General features: G+C 53.6%; 1 protein-coding gene across 1 annotated transcript in view; it reads left to right on the top strand.

Moving 5' to 3' along the window:
• KATNIP (katanin interacting protein) overlaps positions 1 to 18,287 on the top strand; it is a 148,012-nt gene extending 129,725 nt beyond the window's left edge. Inside the window, exons 18-27 of the mRNA XM_065893189.1 lie at positions 1,331 to 1,508; positions 6,332 to 6,497; positions 9,781 to 9,938; positions 11,442 to 11,506; positions 12,800 to 12,910; positions 14,632 to 14,771; positions 16,647 to 16,748; positions 17,324 to 17,484; positions 17,608 to 17,696; positions 18,229 to 18,287. Of these exons, the coding sequence (XP_065749261.1) occupies positions 1,331 to 1,508; positions 6,332 to 6,497; positions 9,781 to 9,938; positions 11,442 to 11,506; positions 12,800 to 12,910; positions 14,632 to 14,771; positions 16,647 to 16,748; positions 17,324 to 17,484; positions 17,608 to 17,696; positions 18,229 to 18,287 (1,229 nt within the window). The remainder of the gene's footprint in view (positions 1 to 1,330; positions 1,509 to 6,331; positions 6,498 to 9,780; positions 9,939 to 11,441; positions 11,507 to 12,799; positions 12,911 to 14,631; positions 14,772 to 16,646; positions 16,749 to 17,323; positions 17,485 to 17,607; positions 17,697 to 18,228) is intronic.
• The last annotated feature ends 321 nt before the right edge of the window (positions 18,288 to 18,608 follow it).

Here is an 18,608-nt window from a genome sequence, read left to right as displayed (position 1 = left end):
CAGGGGCGTAGGAGAGGAAGCCACGCTCCAGGGAGGTCACGTGGCTTGGCCTCCCTTCCAGCCACAAGGGCATCTGGAACCTGCCTGAGCTGAAATGGGTGGAGCTACGTGAATCCAGGCTTCCTTCTTCCAGTGCTACAGTGCTGGCATTCTGTGAAAGTTGCAACAAGTGTGACTCTCTGGAACACAGCCACCCATAAGAGTGCTAAAGTAGGCCCCCAGTTCTCCAACGGTAAAAGAGTTCATGGGGCTTGGTCCTGGTTCTGCTGTAACGGGAGACCATTAAGGAAGGAGAAACTCCAGCCAGATATTGGATAGAGATTCATCGGCTTTGCACTTTCTGGGCAAATGAATGACTCACCTGGGCAGTTTTGCCCAGAAGTTCACTCCTAAATGCTCCCTGATAGAGAAGGGGTGGAACAAGGGCAAAAGCATGGGAGTGTCACATGGGTCACTTCCTTTACCTTGAATCCTTTACCATGATAGTGGCCAATTTGCATAAAATGTCCATTTCTGACGCTGTGGCTCACTGCTGCAGCCTCGTCTATTTAGTTACTTGTTCAATCATTCCATCTGTACTGAGCTCCTACTGTGTGGCAGGTACTTTGCCAAGCTCTGGGGGCACAATGAGCTAGCAAAACAGATGGGATTTCTGCCCTCAGGGCACATGGGTATTTACCAAAGGATCACAAGATCACACTGGTGACCAGAGCATGTAAGGGGAAGTTCACAGTGACATGGCAGGCTGTGAGTGGAGGCTTGATGTGGTCAAAGAAGTTGGGAGGGCTTCCCTGAGGAAGTAGCTGGGACCTGAAGGATGAGCACAAGTTAGCCTAGGCCATGTGAGTTCAGGAGGGAGAGAACAGCATGTGCAAAGGCCCTGTGGTGGGAGAGGGGAATGTGAATATGTGGGACTGAAAGACAGTCTGAGTGGAGCAAGGGATTTTGGGTGCAAGGTGAGGTTAGAGAAGTAGGCAGAAGCCAGATGACGAAGCCTGCTGGCCAAGCAGCATGGGAAGCCACGCTAAGGCATTAAGCATGGGGTGGGCAACGTGGTTGATAAGTGGAGAAAAGATCCAGGGCTGTGTGCGAGTTTAAACCACACCGGCACACTCATCCTGCAGACATTTCCTAAGCGTCAACAGTGACCCAGGTCCAAGGGCCACCGAGAGGATAGGTGCAGAGCCCACTCTGAAGGCCCTTTCATTGAAGTTTGGGCTTTCCAGTTGGTGGAATGCAGAGGCTGAAGATCACTCCTCTTCCTCTCTCCATCTTGGGTACCTCCTCTGGAACCTGTGATGTTCACGGGACACTTTTCTTCCTGCTGCAGGCCTCCAGCTGAATTTCACCGCCTCCTGGGGAGACCTGCATTACCTGGGGCTCACAGGCCTGGAAGTGGTGGGCAAGGACGGCCAGGCACTGCCCATCAACCTGCACCAGATCTCTGCCTCCCCCAGAGACTTAAATGACCTCCCTGAGTGCACCAACGACTCCCAGACCCTGGACAAGTGAGTGTCTGTAAGGAGCGCAAGCAAGGCTCATGACAGCAGGGGTTCGGGGACCTGATCTGTATCGTAGGTTTCAGACTCAACCATCAAGCGGCATCTCCTATTCCACCTTCTCCCAGCCACCCCGTGAGGTCTGGGGTCTGCCCATTTTATACTCAAGGGAAACTGAGGCCCAGGAAAGGGCCACACAGCTGGAACAGGTAGGCAGGATTGGAAGCCAGGCTCTCCTGCTTCCAGACCCAGGTGTGCTTTGTGTTCTCTTCACGGTGCTCAGCATGGGCCTCGCACATGGTGGCTGCTTGGTAAGCCTTTAGCTCAGTGTTTAGGCTTGAGGGACCCCACCTCTCGGGCGCTGAAAGCCTTCCCCTCCCTGAGGTCAGAGGTGATGGCTGAGGAAGTCTCCACAGGTGGCTAAATGCACTTCCCTCTGCATTTGTCAGATTCATAAGCCCAGGTTGGGTCAAGCCTGAATATAGCCCTGATCCACGGGGCCCCAGAGCCGGCAGTCTGGCACTCGGCCCCCCCGAGTCAGGACAGCTGTCAGGCTGAGGCCCTGCCTGGAGGTGCAAACAAGAAGAGTCTAGGGGAGCCAGAGGGATGAGAGTTCAAATCCTGTCTCTGCCCCTTACCAGCTAGTTGCTTAACCTCTCCAATAATAATAGTCATGATAATAATAATAATAACGGAAATTATAACTGCCATTTTTTGAGCGTTTATTAAATGCTAGACACTGGACCATGCTAAGCAGGCTGCAGGTTGCAGATGTTCATTCATTTAAACCTCAAACAGCCCAAAGAGGCCCCCACTCTACAGATGAAGGAACTGAGGTACAGAGAGGTACCCACACTAGTTGAGTGGCAGAGTCATGATTTGAACACGGGTCCATGGGAGACCAACACCCATACATTTAACCACTAAGTTATGCCTCAGTTTCCTTATCAGTAGAATGGGGACAATAATTCCCATGGCTGGAGGGCGGGAGGGGGATTGCCACATCACAGCTGAGCCCCGTCCCTGGCCCAGAGCGTGTGTGGGGTCCACGGCGGACTCCTACCTGCTTTCCTCTAAGGTGCCCCTTAGCCGCGGCCCTCACGGCCTGCTGTCATTACCTGCTCACGGGCCATCTTGGCGAGTCGCACCGCTGCACACGGTGGCCCGCTGCCGATTGTAAAGGTGATCAGCTCATGGCTGGCCCTGCTTGTGCATCCACACCCACCCTCCACACAGATTTTGTCGCAGCAAATCCCAGGTCTGATAGTATCTCATCTCTACATATTTGAGTATGTAGCTCTAAACAATAAGGACTTAAACACAATCTGAGTACCATTATTCCAGCTAAATAACTAACAGTCATCTCTTAAATTACTAGCTATCCAGCATGTTTCTATTTCCCTGACCATCTTTTTCCCCCTTTTATAACAGTTTGTTCCTTGAATTGGCATCCAGGTAAGGTCCATCCATTGTGATTGGTTGTTATGCCTCGTTTTAAAAAAAATTTTTGGGAATTCCCTGGCAGTCCAGTGGTTAGGACTCCACAATTCCACTGCAGAGGACCCGGGTTTGATCCCTGGTCGGGGAACTGGGATCCCACAAACCGAGTGGCGTGGCCAAAAAATACTTTTTTTTTTTAATTTAAAAATTTTATTTATTTTAATTTTTATTGACATATAGTTGATGTACAATGTTGTGTTAGTTTAGGGTAAGCAGTAAAGTGATTCAGATATATATATATCTATATATTCATATTCCTTTTTTAGATTCTTTTCCATTACAGGTTATTACAAAATATTGAGTAGAGTCCCCTGTGCTACAGAGTGGGTCCTTGTTGGTTGTCTGTTTTATATATAGTAGTGTGTATATTTTAATCCCAAACTCCTAATTTATCCCTCCGCCACCTCTTTCCACTTTGGTAACCATAAGTTTGTTTTCTATGTTTGTTTTCTATGACTGTGAGTCTATTTCTGTTTTGTAAGTAAGTTTGTAGGTTGATATGTCTCTTAAGCCTCTCATAATCTCTAGGTTCCCTTCCATCTTTCTTCTTTTTTTCCTTATAAATTATCTGTTGAAGAAACCAGGGTTTTTGCCCTGTTGAGTCTAGATTTTACTGGCTGCATCGCTATGGTATCGTTTAGCCTGTTCTTCAGGCCCCTGTATTTCTTGTAAATTGTTCACCAGAGCTAGAGGTCTGATCAGATTGAGGTTTGACCATTAGGGCAAGACATAACCATCAGGGCGTGGATGTCACTGTGTATTCCCTTCAGGACTCATGGAATATCTGGTTGTCAGGCTTTCTGTGATGTTGGCAGCCAATACTTAGTGGTTAGATCTGTTACTCTATTGGGGGTTGTGAAACAGTGATACACTGATCCTATCACTCCTTTTTTGTCAATAAAGGGAAAATTTCCCTCAATTATTTGGTTACTTTGAGGTACAATTCAAACAGGAAAGACAACCTAAATGTTTGATTCTTTCCCTTTATTTTTCAGTTTTCAAAAGAGCAAATTGTTTCTCTAGCATCCTTTAAAACATTTGTTTGCTTTTGACTGCCATAAACTCATGGATTTAAACCTACTATGTTTGAAGGGTTTCAATCTATTATGGTTTTTATCCTATTGATGCTCAAATTGATCCCTGTTTGGACATTGGGACCTCCCAAATCCTTTTGTAAAATAGTAGCCTCTGATAGCTGCCTTGCTTTCTGATGTCACAAGATAGTCCAGGTTCCTCTTTTATGTGTATTGTCCCAGGCATGGAATCAGCTATTTCTCCAAGAAGCCCAGGTTCCTTCTAGTGGGAAATGGTATTTAGAGACCATAATCTAGCCACTAGGGATGCTCATTGCTACTGGGTCAATCCTTGTTTCTAGGCTTTTTTTGTGGACAGAGCTAGGAAGTATCATTTAGATATTCTTGAGGGTGTCTATAGGGACCTCCCTTCACTGTCAGCTATAAACGCTTCATCGGTTCTCTCCACTCTCAGAATTGGGCAGTAGTTTTGCTTTGGAGGTGGCACCATATCTGGGACAGAGAGGTAATTGCTTTTGGAAGGAAATAGAAGGTTCTCTAGCTTTAGACCTCAGTCAGCTTAATTCCACAAACACCCCAGGGTTAAATTGCTGGATTTCCTCAGTTTTAAGATGCCAGCAATTGTAAGACACACCATCCATCAATTTAATAACAGCCTTTTAGAGAAAAAAAGAAACATTACCTCCTTGGAGGAACACTTCGATTGTAAGATTTATTCCAAGCCCAAAACTTCAAAATGTAAGAGGAAAAACATAAAGTTTATTTTAAAATCTAGGAAACGTGGGGCCTTCCCTGGCAGTCCAGTGGTTAAGAATCCATGCTCCCAATGCAGGGGGCGTGGATTCGATCCCTGGTCTGGAAACTAAGATCCCACATGCTGCACCACCAAAATAAATAAATAGAATGTTTAAAAAAAAAAAAAATCCAGGAAATGTGGCAGCAGCCTGTGTCCCTCCCAGGGCAGCAGCTTCAAGGTCACCAGGAAAATGGGAGGGTGAGGGGAGGGGGTCGCCCAACGGGCTGAGAGTTGGGCCCCTATCTCCAGGGCCAGGTCTCTCAGTGGTAGTGAGCTCAGGGCTGGGGTCTGGGCTGGGGTGCGCTGGGCAGAGTTGGGAAAGATAAGGCAAGACGTCCCAAGCAGGAGAACCAGAAACTGGCCAGGAGGGACTGCAGTGTGGTGACAAGCCCTTTTAGAACATGAGGGTGCTGGGGGCTCCTTCCCAGCAGTGGCGAGCTGCCCTGGGATATCCAAGCTGGGTGACTACAGGCCAGACCATCACCCCCTCAGAGGCACCTGCCCCTTCTTGTACTTGTCCCATGCCAGGAGCTGCCAGGTTCCCCCTGGTGCTTTAGTATCTTTCTCCCCCAGCACAAGAAAGAAGGAATAGGGCTTCCCTGGTGGCGCAGTGGTTGAGAGTCCGCCTGCCGATGCAGGGGACGTGGGTTCGTGCCCCGTTCTGGGAAGATCCCACATGCCGCGGAGCGGCTGGGCCCGTGAGCCATGGCCGCTGAGCCTGCGCGTCCGGAGCCTGTGCTCCGCAACGGGAGAGGCCATGACGGTGAGAGGCCCGTGTACCAAAAAAAAAAAAAAAAAAAAAGAAAGAAAGAAAGAAGGAATAGAATTCTTTCAAAATGTACCATGGAGTCAATACATCACTTTTTAGAAATTTGGGAACATAGAAATAGTCACCCCCCCACCCCTCTGACAGAAATAGATCTTTCACTTTTGCGTAATCTCTCCTGGTCCTTGTCCTCATTTTACAGCATTAAAATCAGCGCCCCTGCCTTTCCCCGTTACTGCACCATCCTTGTGATTATCATTTTAACTACCGTACAGATTTACTGAACTTTCCCCTATTTTGAGACCTTTTAGGGTTTGCTTGTTTGTTGCTAATGTAAGCAGTATCTTGGTGCAGATAGCTTTTTGACATGTTGAATAAATTTTTCTTAGGGGGAATAAATTCTAGAAATGGGATCGCCTGGGTTAAAGGGTCCTAAAAACTAGCACACACCCGCATCCCCGTTTTAAAACCCTTGATGACTGCTTCACTGTACCTTTAACCGCACAGACTGTTATTTTTCCCCTTGTTTTCCTATTTTGTCTAACTTCACACATGAGAGATGGCTCCTCACTGTTGCTTTAATTAGTCTCACCCCCCCGTAATGAGCCGGATCCAGCCAGGCTCGTGCCAGGCAGGGGCTGCCATGGGGAGAGGAGTGGGTGTAGACCCTACACTGTGAGTTCTCCCAGCAGACCGGGCTGCCCCCATCTCTCCGCTCCTTCCCCACCGAGTGCAGGTTAATCGATGGGGCCAACATCACGATGGAGGATGAGCATATGTGGCTGATCCCCTTCTTGCCGGGGCTGGACCACGTGGTCACGATCCACTTCGACAGAGCCGAAAGCATCGCAGGCCTGCGCTTCTGGAACTACAATAAATCTCCCGAGGACACCTATCGAGGGGTAAGCCGGGCAACAGCAGCCGCGCTCAGTCCACTGTCAGGGAAACAGCACCTTGATGAATGGCTGGCGTGGCTGCCAGAGAGGAGCATAAATCCTCCAGAACTTTCCAAATGAAGCTGGGGGAGGTTACAGCCAGGGAGAGAGAGCTGCCGCTGTTCCCTTCTGCAAACAGCAAATGCAGGCTAAAGAGCCCGGGGCTGACTCGGAGAACTGCAGCGCCTTGTCTTTTCTGGGGGCTCAGGGGTCCTCAGCAGGCCCAGCCCCCAACTCACAGTGGTCGGTTGCAGCCCTGCTGTTCACTGAGCACTTTGGCGGCCAGGCCCGGGCTGAGGGCTTCTCATGCCTTTGTCATTTCATTGGACCTGCATTCCAGCCTCTGGGAGGCAGGTGTTATTACCCCCATCTTTCAGGGTATTGAAAACTGAGGTTCAGAGAGGTCCAGTCACTCATCTCAGGTCACACAGCTAGAGGCCCGTCCACGTCTGCTGAGCTTGGAGCCTACACTCTTAATTTCTACACTATGTTCTTCTTCTGGGTGTGAAAAAGCAGGGGCCTCTGTTGGCATGTGGAAAAGAGCATCAGAAGTGCCCCCTTGGGGCTTCCCTGATGGCGCAGTGGTTGAGAGTCCGCCTGCCGATGCGGGGGACACGGGTTCGTGCCCCGGTCCGGGAAGATCCCACATGCCGCGGAGCGGCTGGGCCCTTGAGCCATGGCTGCTGAGCCTGCGCGTCCGGAGCCTGTGCTCCGCAACGGGAGAGGCCACAACAGTGAGAGGCCCACGAACCGCAAAAAAAAAAAAAAGAAAAGAAGTGCCCCCTTTCATGGGCTTTTCTGACCTGTGTGACCATGAACCATGAGACATTTGTCCCCTCCCACTACATGGAAGTGATGATGACAAGGTCACCTAAAATATAGCAATGCAGTTAGGGCCCTAAATGCAACAACACAAGGCTCTGTGTCTGAATCCCCGCCTCTGACCCTTCCCAGCTGTGTGACCTTTGGCAAGTGGCCCGCCTTCCCTGGACCTCAGTTTCCTCATCTGTAAAAGGAGGAGGAGGATACCTGCCTGTGGCCCACGGAAGTTGACAAAGCCAGGACCCGGCCTGTGAGGATGCCGTGAGCCCAGGCCTGGGTCCTCAGTACGTCCAGGGACTTAAGTCTGTGGTGGTTTATCACAGTGGAGTGAGCAGCCCCCAGCCCCCGGCGCTTGTCTTCAGGAGCACTGGCTCCCCTGAGTATGCAGTTTACAAAGCCCGCCCAGGCCGCCCTGGTGTCTTTGTAAGCGTGCTCTTGGGTCGAGCGCGAATAAAATGTCAGCTGTGTTGGCGTTAAAGAAACATTCTTTTGCCTCAACTCGTGCCTCTGGGCCTTTCCCTTCCCTTGAGTGAATCCCACTTTCCAGTTGAGCTTCCACGACCTGGATTTACCGCCTGGAAATGCTGGGCCCAGAGGCCCTGCTTCCCAGGTCTGGCCCCCACCAGCCTTGGTGCCAGTGATGAATGGCCACCATGGGAGCGGGGATGAGCGCCATCTGAGAGGGCGATCCCAGGGCGCAGAGTAATGGAACTCTGGTCCCTCCCTCCCCAGGGAAGTGCATCAGATGCCTACCCCACAGGGCACCACTGGGCACGCTGGCTCTGAGCCCCTGGCATGAGGTTAGAGCCAGGCCCGGCACTCTAGGAGGTGGGCTTCACACCCCTCCAGTGTGTCCTTGGGCAAGTTGCTTAGCCTCTCGGAACTCTAGCTTCCTTAGCTATAAGATGGAGGTGATAATAAAAGCCCCTTCTGAGGCAATGAACCGGGGTCTGGGGAAGTCAGAGATGCTCCCAGGAGGTGGTGGTGGCCCTAGAAGAGGGACAGGGACTTCCTGGACCTCTGCTGTGCTCTGTTGCCAGCTTCACTTCAGGTGGCTTTCTCCTCCAGGCCAACACTGGCAGCTCTGGGCTTGCATCCTGCATGCTCCAAGCCAGCAAAACCCCAGGAGCCAGGTGGCTCTTGCATCCACATGGCCCGTGGGTGACAGTTCTCTGTTTGGCCAGGCCTGAGTCACAGGTCCAGCCCTGGGGCCCAGGCAGGAATTAGGCTTGAGGAGAGTAGAGCGGAGGCCTAGTGACAGCTTTGGGGTCACCATTTCCAGCCCCTGTACACCTTTTAGGTTTAGGCACCCTGTGACCGGCTGACTGAGTTATGGGGGGGTGAAGAGCCCCAGGGTACACTGTTATCCATGAGACCCAGGACAGGGCCCCTTCCTTTCCTCACGGAGAAGCCCTCTGTGTCTTCCGGGGTGAAACACCACCAGTTTGGTCAGCAGCTGGCTGGGCTGCTAACCATGAAGGTGGAGTGGGGTGCCAAGGAGCCCTGATTCCAAGATGTGGAGTCGGAGAGGGCACTGGCTTAGCCCCCCTCTCTGCTCCCCTACCACCGCCCTTCCCCAGGGGAACAGAGCTGAGCCACCTCGGATCCTGCCATTAGGCTTTGACATTTACTGGCAGATCCTGGCCATCTGGCTGGCAAAATCTGGCCTATAACAGGGGGTCATGGTGGCCCAGATCCAATCAATTCAGCAAGCTCCTACTGTGTGCCATGCCCAGAGGCGGATGTAGAGATAATCCAGCTGGGGTCTCTGCCATCAGGGGAGACCCCGAAACCATGGAGGACACAGCTAGGGAATACATGCCCTTAAAAGGACAAGCCAAGGGCTGTGAGAAGGAATATCAAGAAAGAGCCCATTTCTGTCGCAGGGGCAGGTGCTAGGAGAGGAGGTGAGGTATGGGCCAGGGTTTGGAGAAGGATCAGGCCAGGCTAACCCTGGTGCAGTGCGTATTTTGTGCAAGGCACTGTTCTGTTCTGGAGACTTTATGTAAGTCAGCTCCTCGTTGAGCCCATTTAACAGATGAGGAAATTGAGGCACGGAGGTCAAGTAACTTGCACAACTACTCATGGTGGATCTCAGAGCAGCTGAGTCCACGTCCTCGACCACCATGTCATACCTCCTCAGGCCACTGCAGCTGAGTAGACCGGGGAAGGTCTGTACGTGTCCACTGTGGCTGGGGCCTCACCTGCCTGCTCCCCTGCTATACGTCCAGCGCCCAGCACAGAGTAGGGATGGCACTGGAAAGGGGACCCCGGCCAAGTGGTTCTGGCCTGGGAGAAGGGCCTGGAGGCTCTGTGAAGGGCCCCAGTCATACATGCCAGCTGCCAGCAGCGCCAGCCACGTCAGCACTCCCTACCCTCCTCACACTGGCTCCTGTTCTTCAGACTTGTTATTTCTGTTGTTTGCTAGGCTAAAATCGTCCACGTCTCCCTGGATGGCCTGTGCGTCTCCCCTCCTGAGGGCTTCCTCATCCGGAAGGGGCCGGGCAACTGCCACTTCGATTTTGCTCAAGAAATCCTCTTTGTGGACTACCTGCAACGCTGCCCGCTGCCCCCACCAGCCCAGAGGTGAGGGGAGCAGCTCCATGAACGGTCCCTCCCGGCCCATGGGCACTGGCTTTGCATCGTGCTCTGAAATGTGTACCTAAAGGTTTTGAAATGATGATCAAACACATTGCTTTTCAACTTGGCTGTTTTCTAAAGCTTAGCCAAGCGTCTCTCCGGAAGCCTGGGGGATGTACCCACCTTGTCTGGGGATGTTTGGGCTTCTCACAGTCTGGAGTGCTCAAGATTTTAAATGCTTCGTTGTGCTTCCTGCTGGGAAGAGAGGCTCAAGCCTGCCTAGATTCCAGAAATGCCTGCTGGCCAATTCGGGGAAGGGCCTTCCTCCTCTTGTTTCTGTATTCCTGATTTAGAAAGATTCAAAGAGAAAAATAGAACCTAACATTTCATGGATTCCCTGGGATTGCTTGGCCCATCTCAGCTGCATTAAGTTCATAACAATCTGTAAATGCCACGTTAAGTTTATTCATTTAAACCCCCTGATGTCCAAGTACCAGAGGCCAAGCTCTCAAAACAAAATGAGTTTCCCTCCACTGTAGCTGGGATCACTCCTTGGGCCAGATACTGGGAATAGTCACTTAATTATAACACTGCCCTTGAAACTGAAGAAAACCAGGCCAGGGCCGGAGGGCACTGGCCGTGGACCAGGGAGAGAAGCCCCGCGGGGAGGAGTCTGGAGGAGGAGAGAGGCTCCCTCCCGTGTGCCTGCTGTGAGCCAGATGCTTTGTAGTCATCCTTCAGGGAATCCTTCCAACCACCCTTTGAAGCAGGGATTGTTAGGCCCATTTCACAGATGTGGGAACTGAGGCCCAGGCGAGTGAAGCCTCTTGCTCAAGATCATGAAGCACAGACTTCAGGGCTCTCCCCACCTCCCTGCCTCCTCTCCCTGCCCGCCTCCCATCCCACCCACACTTCAGCCCGTCTGGCTGCTTTCTGGGACAAACATCAACTGTCCAGCCCCGTCCCACCTCAGGGCCTTTGTTCTGGGTGCTCTTCGGCTTGGAGGGCTTGGCTCTGACTCTTCCCATGGCTGCCTCCTCCTTAGCTCAGACATCACTTCCCTGATTACTGCCTGGGGTAGCCTGCCCCCTCCCAGAACTCTACCCCATTGGCCCATCGTGGGTCTCACTCAGCTCTCAGAACAGTGTGGACTTATCTTGTTCGTGAAGGGGCTAGATTTGGGTGGGGTGATTAAGAGTGTGGACCCTGGAACCAGACAACCTCAGGTCACATCCCACTTCTGCCACCTCCCAGCTGTGTGACCTTGAGCAAGTGACTTCACTTCCCTGTGCTCCAGTTTCCTCACCCACAACAAGGATGTGAGAGTACCCACCTCCCAGGGTTGTTTTGAGGAATGCGAGTCAAACCCAAGGTGACGAGCCTCCCCCAGTAGATGGGAACTCCAGAAGCTTGTCTGTCCTTCCCCCACTGCCTCCCCGGGGGATAGCTGACCAGCGACTCGGGCCACTGCAATCCTCTGCTTCCTGGTGCTGTTTTGTGTTTTTTCAGACTGGACACAAAGAGCCTGGAGCGGGCGAGCATGGACTATGAGGCGCCCCTGATGCCCTGTGGCTGTATCCTCCTCCACCTGCCTCACATCCCGGGCACTGGGTCTATGCCCAGAACCCAGGGAGAGGGCGAGGCCCTTGTGGCCTCCTCACGGGCCCTGACTTGGGGTCTGGGCCTCAGCTGCTGCCCTGGGTTTCAGCCAGGCAAGGCAGCTGGAGCCCATGCAGCGAAACTAAGGGGAGGTTGGGAGAGCTCCTGGGTCCCTGGGGACACTGGAGGCTGCTGGGACCGAGGAGTTCCAGGCCCCACCCCCCTGGTGGGCTGAGGTTCAGGAGGCTGCACCAAGGACTGTAGCTGGGAGGGGCCAGAGAAGCAGGAACCGATCTGGGGACTGGGCTGGGGTCTCTCCTTAGAACCAGGCAGGGAGGAGGTGAAGAGAGAAGGAATCATAGCTCAAATGTGCTGGACCCTTTCTGCCACCCGGCACTGTTTGCAGTAGATCGCCTGTATGAACCTCATGTGTTAGCCCCGTGAGGTGGGTACTGTATCCCCATTTCACAGCTGAGAAAACTGAGGCGCAGAGAGGTTAACTAACTTGCCAGGCCACCTAGCCGGCAAGGGGTAGGACCGGGTTAGTGAACACAGACAGCCTGGCTCTTTCACTAGCCTGTTCTCCCTCCGGCTTTATCGCCTGGGGACCACCCTACCACTTCTCAGGCTTCCCGGCCTGCCTGCTCCTGGGGATTCTAGAAGCCAGTGGGGGACAGAGCTGAGGAAGGGCTGGATGCCTGGTTGTCTGTGTGAGGCGCAGTCAGCAATGCGGGAGTGGGGGGGGGTGGTCACCCTGCCAGGGCCCATCCCCCCAATACTGTGATGCTCCCGCATCCCCCCCTCCCTGTTCACACCCTGCACACTTGAAACGGGTGGAGCAGGGAACAGGCACTCTGTTCGTGTCATTTTACAACCAGGGAAACTGAGGCAGGAGGTAGCTTGAGGCCTGGTCACTGTTCAGCTCTAAATACTGAGTTTGTGACCGATGCGTCCCCCCTGCCAGCTCCCTGGAGCGCACCCTCCCTGCCTGTCCTCCTACTTCCTGGGACCTGGAGAAAGCTTTTGAATTCTTAAAACACACATACACACATTCATATGCAGTTTAAATTAAAGAAAATTTTGTGCCACATACATTGTGATTGACTTCAGTCTCAAAGGAAAAAGAAATCATTTTTTTCTCTCGTTCATCTCTATAAACATGTGTGTGTATATATATATATATATATATATATCCCTTTTATCTTTGTAATTGTTTTCCTCTGTTCTCCAGAAAATTAAGCCTGTTTTTCCTTAATAATATGTTGCAGTCATTTTCCAGTTTCAGCTCCTGACCAGCTGGGGTGACCCCTATTACATCGGTCTTACCGGCCTGGAGCTGTATGACGAGCAGGGAGAAAAAATCCCTCTGTCGGAAAACAGTATCCTTTCTAGGCAGAAGGGGGGCTCCACCCAGACTGCAGGGAGCATGGGAGGGTCGGGCGAAGAAGCAGAATCCTCGAATGTAGAGAGAAATGTCCCTGTAGGAACCAGACCTGGAAATTAAAAATGCCACCGGGCTCTACTTACAGTCAGATGTGACCCTTGCAAAGCAGAGAGAAGCTCCCAGGCACACCTGCCAAGACATCCATAAAACAAAGAGTCCTGTGGTTCAGGAATTTGGGAGAGGCTACCAACTGCAGCCCCCTCTTGGAGAACCACAGACACTTTGGAGTTGTAAAGGCTCTGACAGGACCTGTAGGGAGAAACCTGTTCTATTGTGTTCAACCCAGTGTGTCCTGAATTTATTGACCGTGGAGCCCTTTGCTCACAGAATACCGACACCAGAATTAGCAAACTGTTAGCCCAGTGAGTTTTTAAATGTTTTGAGTTAGTCGCTAATATTTTTTAAAAACCAGGAGGTTTCAGATGACAACCCAATCTTCAGCTTCTCTTGAGAAGTTGGCAGTGCGAGGCCACAGTCCTGCATAGTGACGATGGCTGGACCTGAGTGTCTGCTGCCCTTTCTCCCCAAGCGCATCCACCTGGTTGATCCCAGTCTTCTACCTCCAGTTACCTCCCAGGCCCCAGAAACATAGTGTTAATATTCACCAAGGGCTCACTCGGTGCCAGGGCTTGTCCCATGTACCTCATTTGCCCTCACCACAGTCTTGTGAAGTGAGGCACAGAGAGGTTGAGTAACTTACCCAAGGTCACACAGCCAGTGAGCTGGGAGTCTGGCTCCAAAGACCATGCTCTTGACCACTGAGCTGTCCTGCTTCCCTTTGATACAACCTGCCTGACCCCTCTGGGCTCTTGATCTGTGATCCCTGACGCACCAGTTAGGGAACTACCAGAGCAGGTCAAACCCAAAAGCCTCCCTTGCATCTCTCTGGGGTCCCTGGGTTCTGATTGGATCCTTTTCTGCTTTGCCCTGGTGGCACCATGCTCCTCGCCTGGGATAAGTGATTCTTGGTGGTTTTGATTGTTATTAGTGATTCCTTAGATGTATAAGTCTTCATCAATTCTGGGACATAGAGATGTTTATTCCCATTTTACAGATGAGGAAACAAGCCCAGAGATAGCCCATGACTTGCCCAAGATCTCACAGGTCAGGACGGCAGAGTCAGAGCTGGGACCATGTCCTCTCCGTCCGCATTAATGGCCATCCGCTGAGTAGCAATAGCTGAGTCAGGCTCCGCCCCCCACATCCTTCCAGTCTCGGTAGGGTGGTTACATGCCAAGGCAGAATCCAGCCATGACCCCGTCCATCCCCTCACAAAGGAAAACCTCAGAGTCTGCCCTCCACTCTCCAAAGAGACGGCAACAGTTTTTATTCCCGCCTCCAGCACTTCCATGAAACCCGTCTTTTTCAGCCTGCTCTCTGCCCGCTTTCCTCCCCTTTCCTTGATACTGGCCACGCCTCCACTCTCACCCCGACTCCCCTCAGCCTCCTTGCTTTCATTTTCCCCAGAACATGTCTAATTTGGCTGTCACTCCCATGGCTGCCCAGAGCAGCAGATGGCGGCTGTGCCCGCCAGGCGCGCCCGCCCTGGCGTCCCCTGAGCCGTGCCGTCAGCGTGATGGAGGCTGGGGGCCGCAAGGGTGGCCCACAGTGCCGAGCCCTCTGCTTTGGGTTATGAGAGCTTAGAGGCGTCTACAGATATCGCCGCCTTCCCCGACAGCGTCAACTCTCTGGAGGGCGTATGTGGGGACGTCCGGACCCCCGACAAGCTCATCGACCAAGTGAATAACACCAGTGACGGCAGACACATGTGGCTGGCTCCCATCCTGCCCGGCCTGGTGGGTTCCGGAGGCTCTCAGCCCTGGGGTGGATGCGGGGGGGCTTTCCATCCCTGGTCTCAGTGACACATCTTTCTTCCAGGCCAGGTTAACCTCGAACAAGTCAAAATGCCCAGGGGCCTCCAGGAAGCCTCGGGTCTTTGCTAACACATCTGACAGGTTGGCTCTTCCTGGCCAGAGTTCTTTCCCTTTGCTCTGAGGGTGCATATTATAAGGGGACACCAGGGAGATGAAGGGCCACATTGGACTCTGAGGCCAGGAACCCAGTGCAGCAGTCCTGGGGGCTTGGGCATCTGTCGATCCCTGCAAGACATCCCTCAATGGTTCTCTTTTCTGCCCCTGTCTCTCTCTGCAGAGTCCACTCTGTCCTCTTCTTCCCAGCCCCAGCCTCTCCACATTCACTGTTTCTGCTCCCTTTTTATGCCGATGGGCACTTGACCCCAACCTTGCCCTCTGTCTGGCCTCAGACCTGCCTGGTAAGCTCTTCCAACCAACTGACTCAGTCTCCCAGATCTCAGACTCTGCAGTTGGTCCTGCCTATCTCTTTGCTCCAAGGCCTGATGGCGAACCTCGGGGTGGGCCTTTGCCCACCTGGGCCTGGTTGATAGTGGTAGAGAGGGACGTGAGAGACCAGGAGATGGGAGGGGTTGGGTAGCACTCCCTAGCCTCTCAGTCACGGGGCCAGAAGCCTGTATAGATGTGCAGCAGGGGCTGGGCATCTACCCCTGTGACCACTGGGTGGGAAGATAAGGGGTACGTTTTCCTCTCAAAACCCTCACAGGAAGGGGCAGCACCCCTTCAATGGTCCATCAGCTTCCCTTGAGAAGAGGCCAAACCCCTCAGCCCCACCACTGCAAAGGAGAACCACATAGATCTATCAGCCCTCCGACCTGGGGCTGCAAACTGGTGGCCCCTGGCCAGTCCAGCCGGCTGCCACCTTGACCTTGGCCAGCAGGCATCTGCCAACATCTTTCACATGAAGCCCTTTGGGTGTAGAGCAGCTTCTCCGTCTCTCCCTCTTCTAGCTGGACTCAAACATTTGTATCCAGTTGAACGCTGTGGGCAGCTGAGTTTGAGGACCCTCCTCTAGACCTTTATTATTTCCATGGTACAAGCGGAAGGCTGACCCTGTCCACATCCCCCTACGTCTTCTTGGGGCTGAGACCCAGGGCTGGAACCAAACGAAGTCCGCAGCCTGTGGGCAACACTGAATTCTTATGCTTTCTTCTGTCTTGCAAGGGGCCCCCTAATATTTGCGAGTCTTTGCTGGGGGTGAGGAGGCTGTTGGGTCCCACTTTACTAGCTGATCGGCCACGGATCGGGACACCTCCCTCCCCCTCCGCCAGCAGAGGTTCAAAGATCTCCGCTGAAAATCACCCAGCGGTGCCTTCAAGGCCACTCGGCTGTGCTTTTCATTTATGATTCGGAGAAAGGACAAACAGCGGTCAAGGCTGTGCTGATTGCTCGGAGGTCGTGCCTCTTGACTCTGGAGCTGGGGACCGTTCCCTTGGCCCCTGGAGCCCCAGGCTGTGTTTCTGGACCTGACGTGGAGGAAAGGGAAGGGCGCGCCCAGTTCTCCTCAGGCATTTCAGTGACGGCCATGCCAGGCCCAGAAAACAGGCCTTTCAACAGCCAGCTCAGCGGTTTGTTGCAAACGCAGCCACACGTGACCTGACTCAAGATGGGCTGCAAGGAGAAGAAAGGCAGCGGGAATCCCATGCACAGTGGCCCCGAGCAGCCCAGGTGGCCCACCTGGGCCGGCACTGCCTCGGGCACCCACCCCCCTCGCCCCCCGGCCCACGCCTGGCACCCCGGGCCCAGCCCAGTGCCTCTGTTCCCAAACATGCCTGTTTTAATAATTAGTTCTTCTGACAGGTGAACCGGGTTTATGTGATTTTCGATCGGCCTACCACGGTGTCAATGATCAAACTGTGGAATTACGCGAAAACACCCCATCGAGGGGTGAAGGAGTTTGGCGTAAGTACTTACTGGCTGCGTTTTTTGAGATAATTATGCTCATTGGTAATTAGGCTGCCGGCAATTATCATTTGTCGCAGTTTGACTGACTTCTCTCGGCTGCAACCTTAGACACAAATGCCTGGTCCTCAGAGGCAGGGAGATGTGCCATCCAACCGTGAATTCTAGACCTCCGAGTGATTTGAATGATCACCCCGAAAAAAACAAAGTGGCTTTTCTTTCATCTTTTCTTCTCGAATTGTACTGGTGTAGGGAGATCTTCCTGCCGGAGGCGACTCTGGGGTAGGGAGAGCTAGGGCCCTGGGGGACCAGAGACCAGAGTTCGCCATGCCCTGCCACACGGGCGAAAGATTTTAGCCCTTTGAGCCTCAGCTTCCCCATCTGCAATTTGGGGCTAATCCAGGCGCCTTTCCTGGTCATCGTGAAGGTTTGAAATCATAACACGGGCCGCGCACCTAGTAGGCGAGGCTCTGAGCAGTGATGCACTTTGCCCGAGGTCACACGTGGGAAGGACGAGGGGGATGGTGGACCACACACACGCCACACTCCACACAGCCCCTCCTCTGTCTGTCTAGCTCCTGGTGGATGACTTGCTCGTGTACAATGGGATCCTGGCCATGGTGGGCCACCTGGTCAGGGGCATCCTGCCCACATGCGAGCCCACAGTACCCTACCACACCATCCTCTTCACCGAGGACACGGACATCTGTCACCAGGAGAAACACACCGCCATCAGGTACGCCCCAAGCCCGTGACCTCCCCTCCCCCATCACCTCCCCTGCCGGCCCTAACGAGGAAGGATGGCAGGGACACGCTGCCTGGAGCCTGATGGAACCTTCTGGCTTTTCCCTCCCTGCAGTAATCAGGTGGAGGGTCAGGACGTGCAGATGATGAATGAAAACCAAATCGTTACCAACTCGAAAAGGAAGCAGAATGCAGCTGACCCAGGTCAGCTTCCTTCTCTGCCCAGAGCACCCCTCCCACCCGCCTTCAGGAGTCTGGTCGGAACAGAGAAGGAGCTGGCAGCATCACACACTGTCTCTCGCCCCTGCCAGCTCTCAGACACCTCTCCTCCACCCAGGAGCCTTCCCTGGGGGGCTGCGGGGGCGCTGATGGGGGCAGAACCCCGGGAGCAATGTGGTGTGCTTCCCAGAAGCCAAGCCTTGCATGTACAGAGGGAAAAGGGCTATTAAGGGCAGAAGTGCTATATTGAAAGGGTTGTCCTGCCCTGGGCCACTGGAAACCAGGAGAGGATGTGCAGGGCGAGGGCTTCCCAGAGGAGGGATGCTCGAGCTGGATCCTGAAAGATGCTCAGGGTTGGTCAGGCAGAGGGAGCTCGAGGCTGCTGGGGGCGGAGGCCAGGTCTCCAGGGGCCGTGAATGGCAACCCCAGGCAGTCTGGATTTCACCCCAAGGGCATGGGGCAGCCCTCGGGGATGGCGGCTGGGTGACACTGCTCCCTCTGTGCTCTCCCTCGACAGCCTTACGCCCCAAAACCTGCATCAGCGAGAAGGAGACAGCGAGACGCTGGCGGTGCTGACTGCTGAAGGAGGGGGAGCTGGTCCTCTCAGCCGGGGTGGGGCTCCGTTACCCAGCCCCAACTCAGCGCCCATGTCCCCCGCCCTCAGGCCTCCGTGTGGGCCAGCCCAGACCCCAGACCCCAGACCCCAGGAGCTGGAAGGGAGCTGCAGCATGGAGGGAGCCCGCTGGAGAGAAGGGACTCAAGGGGTGAATGGCCCTGGGAAATACAAGAGTTCTGGGTAGGTGGAAGAAGTGGTGTGGTGTGACCTTCCACTGTCCCCCGCGGTCCTGGGGCCAGCTGCAGGGAGCCTGGGGTCCCCTGGCTCCGTGGCTCTACTGT

Source organism: Phocoena phocoena, chromosome 15, assembly GCF_963924675.1.
Source record: "Phocoena phocoena chromosome 15, mPhoPho1.1, whole genome shotgun sequence".
NCBI classification, from domain to species: domain Eukaryota; kingdom Metazoa; phylum Chordata; class Mammalia; order Artiodactyla; family Phocoenidae; genus Phocoena; species Phocoena phocoena.
This window is presented reverse-complemented; position numbering and strand designations above follow the sequence as displayed.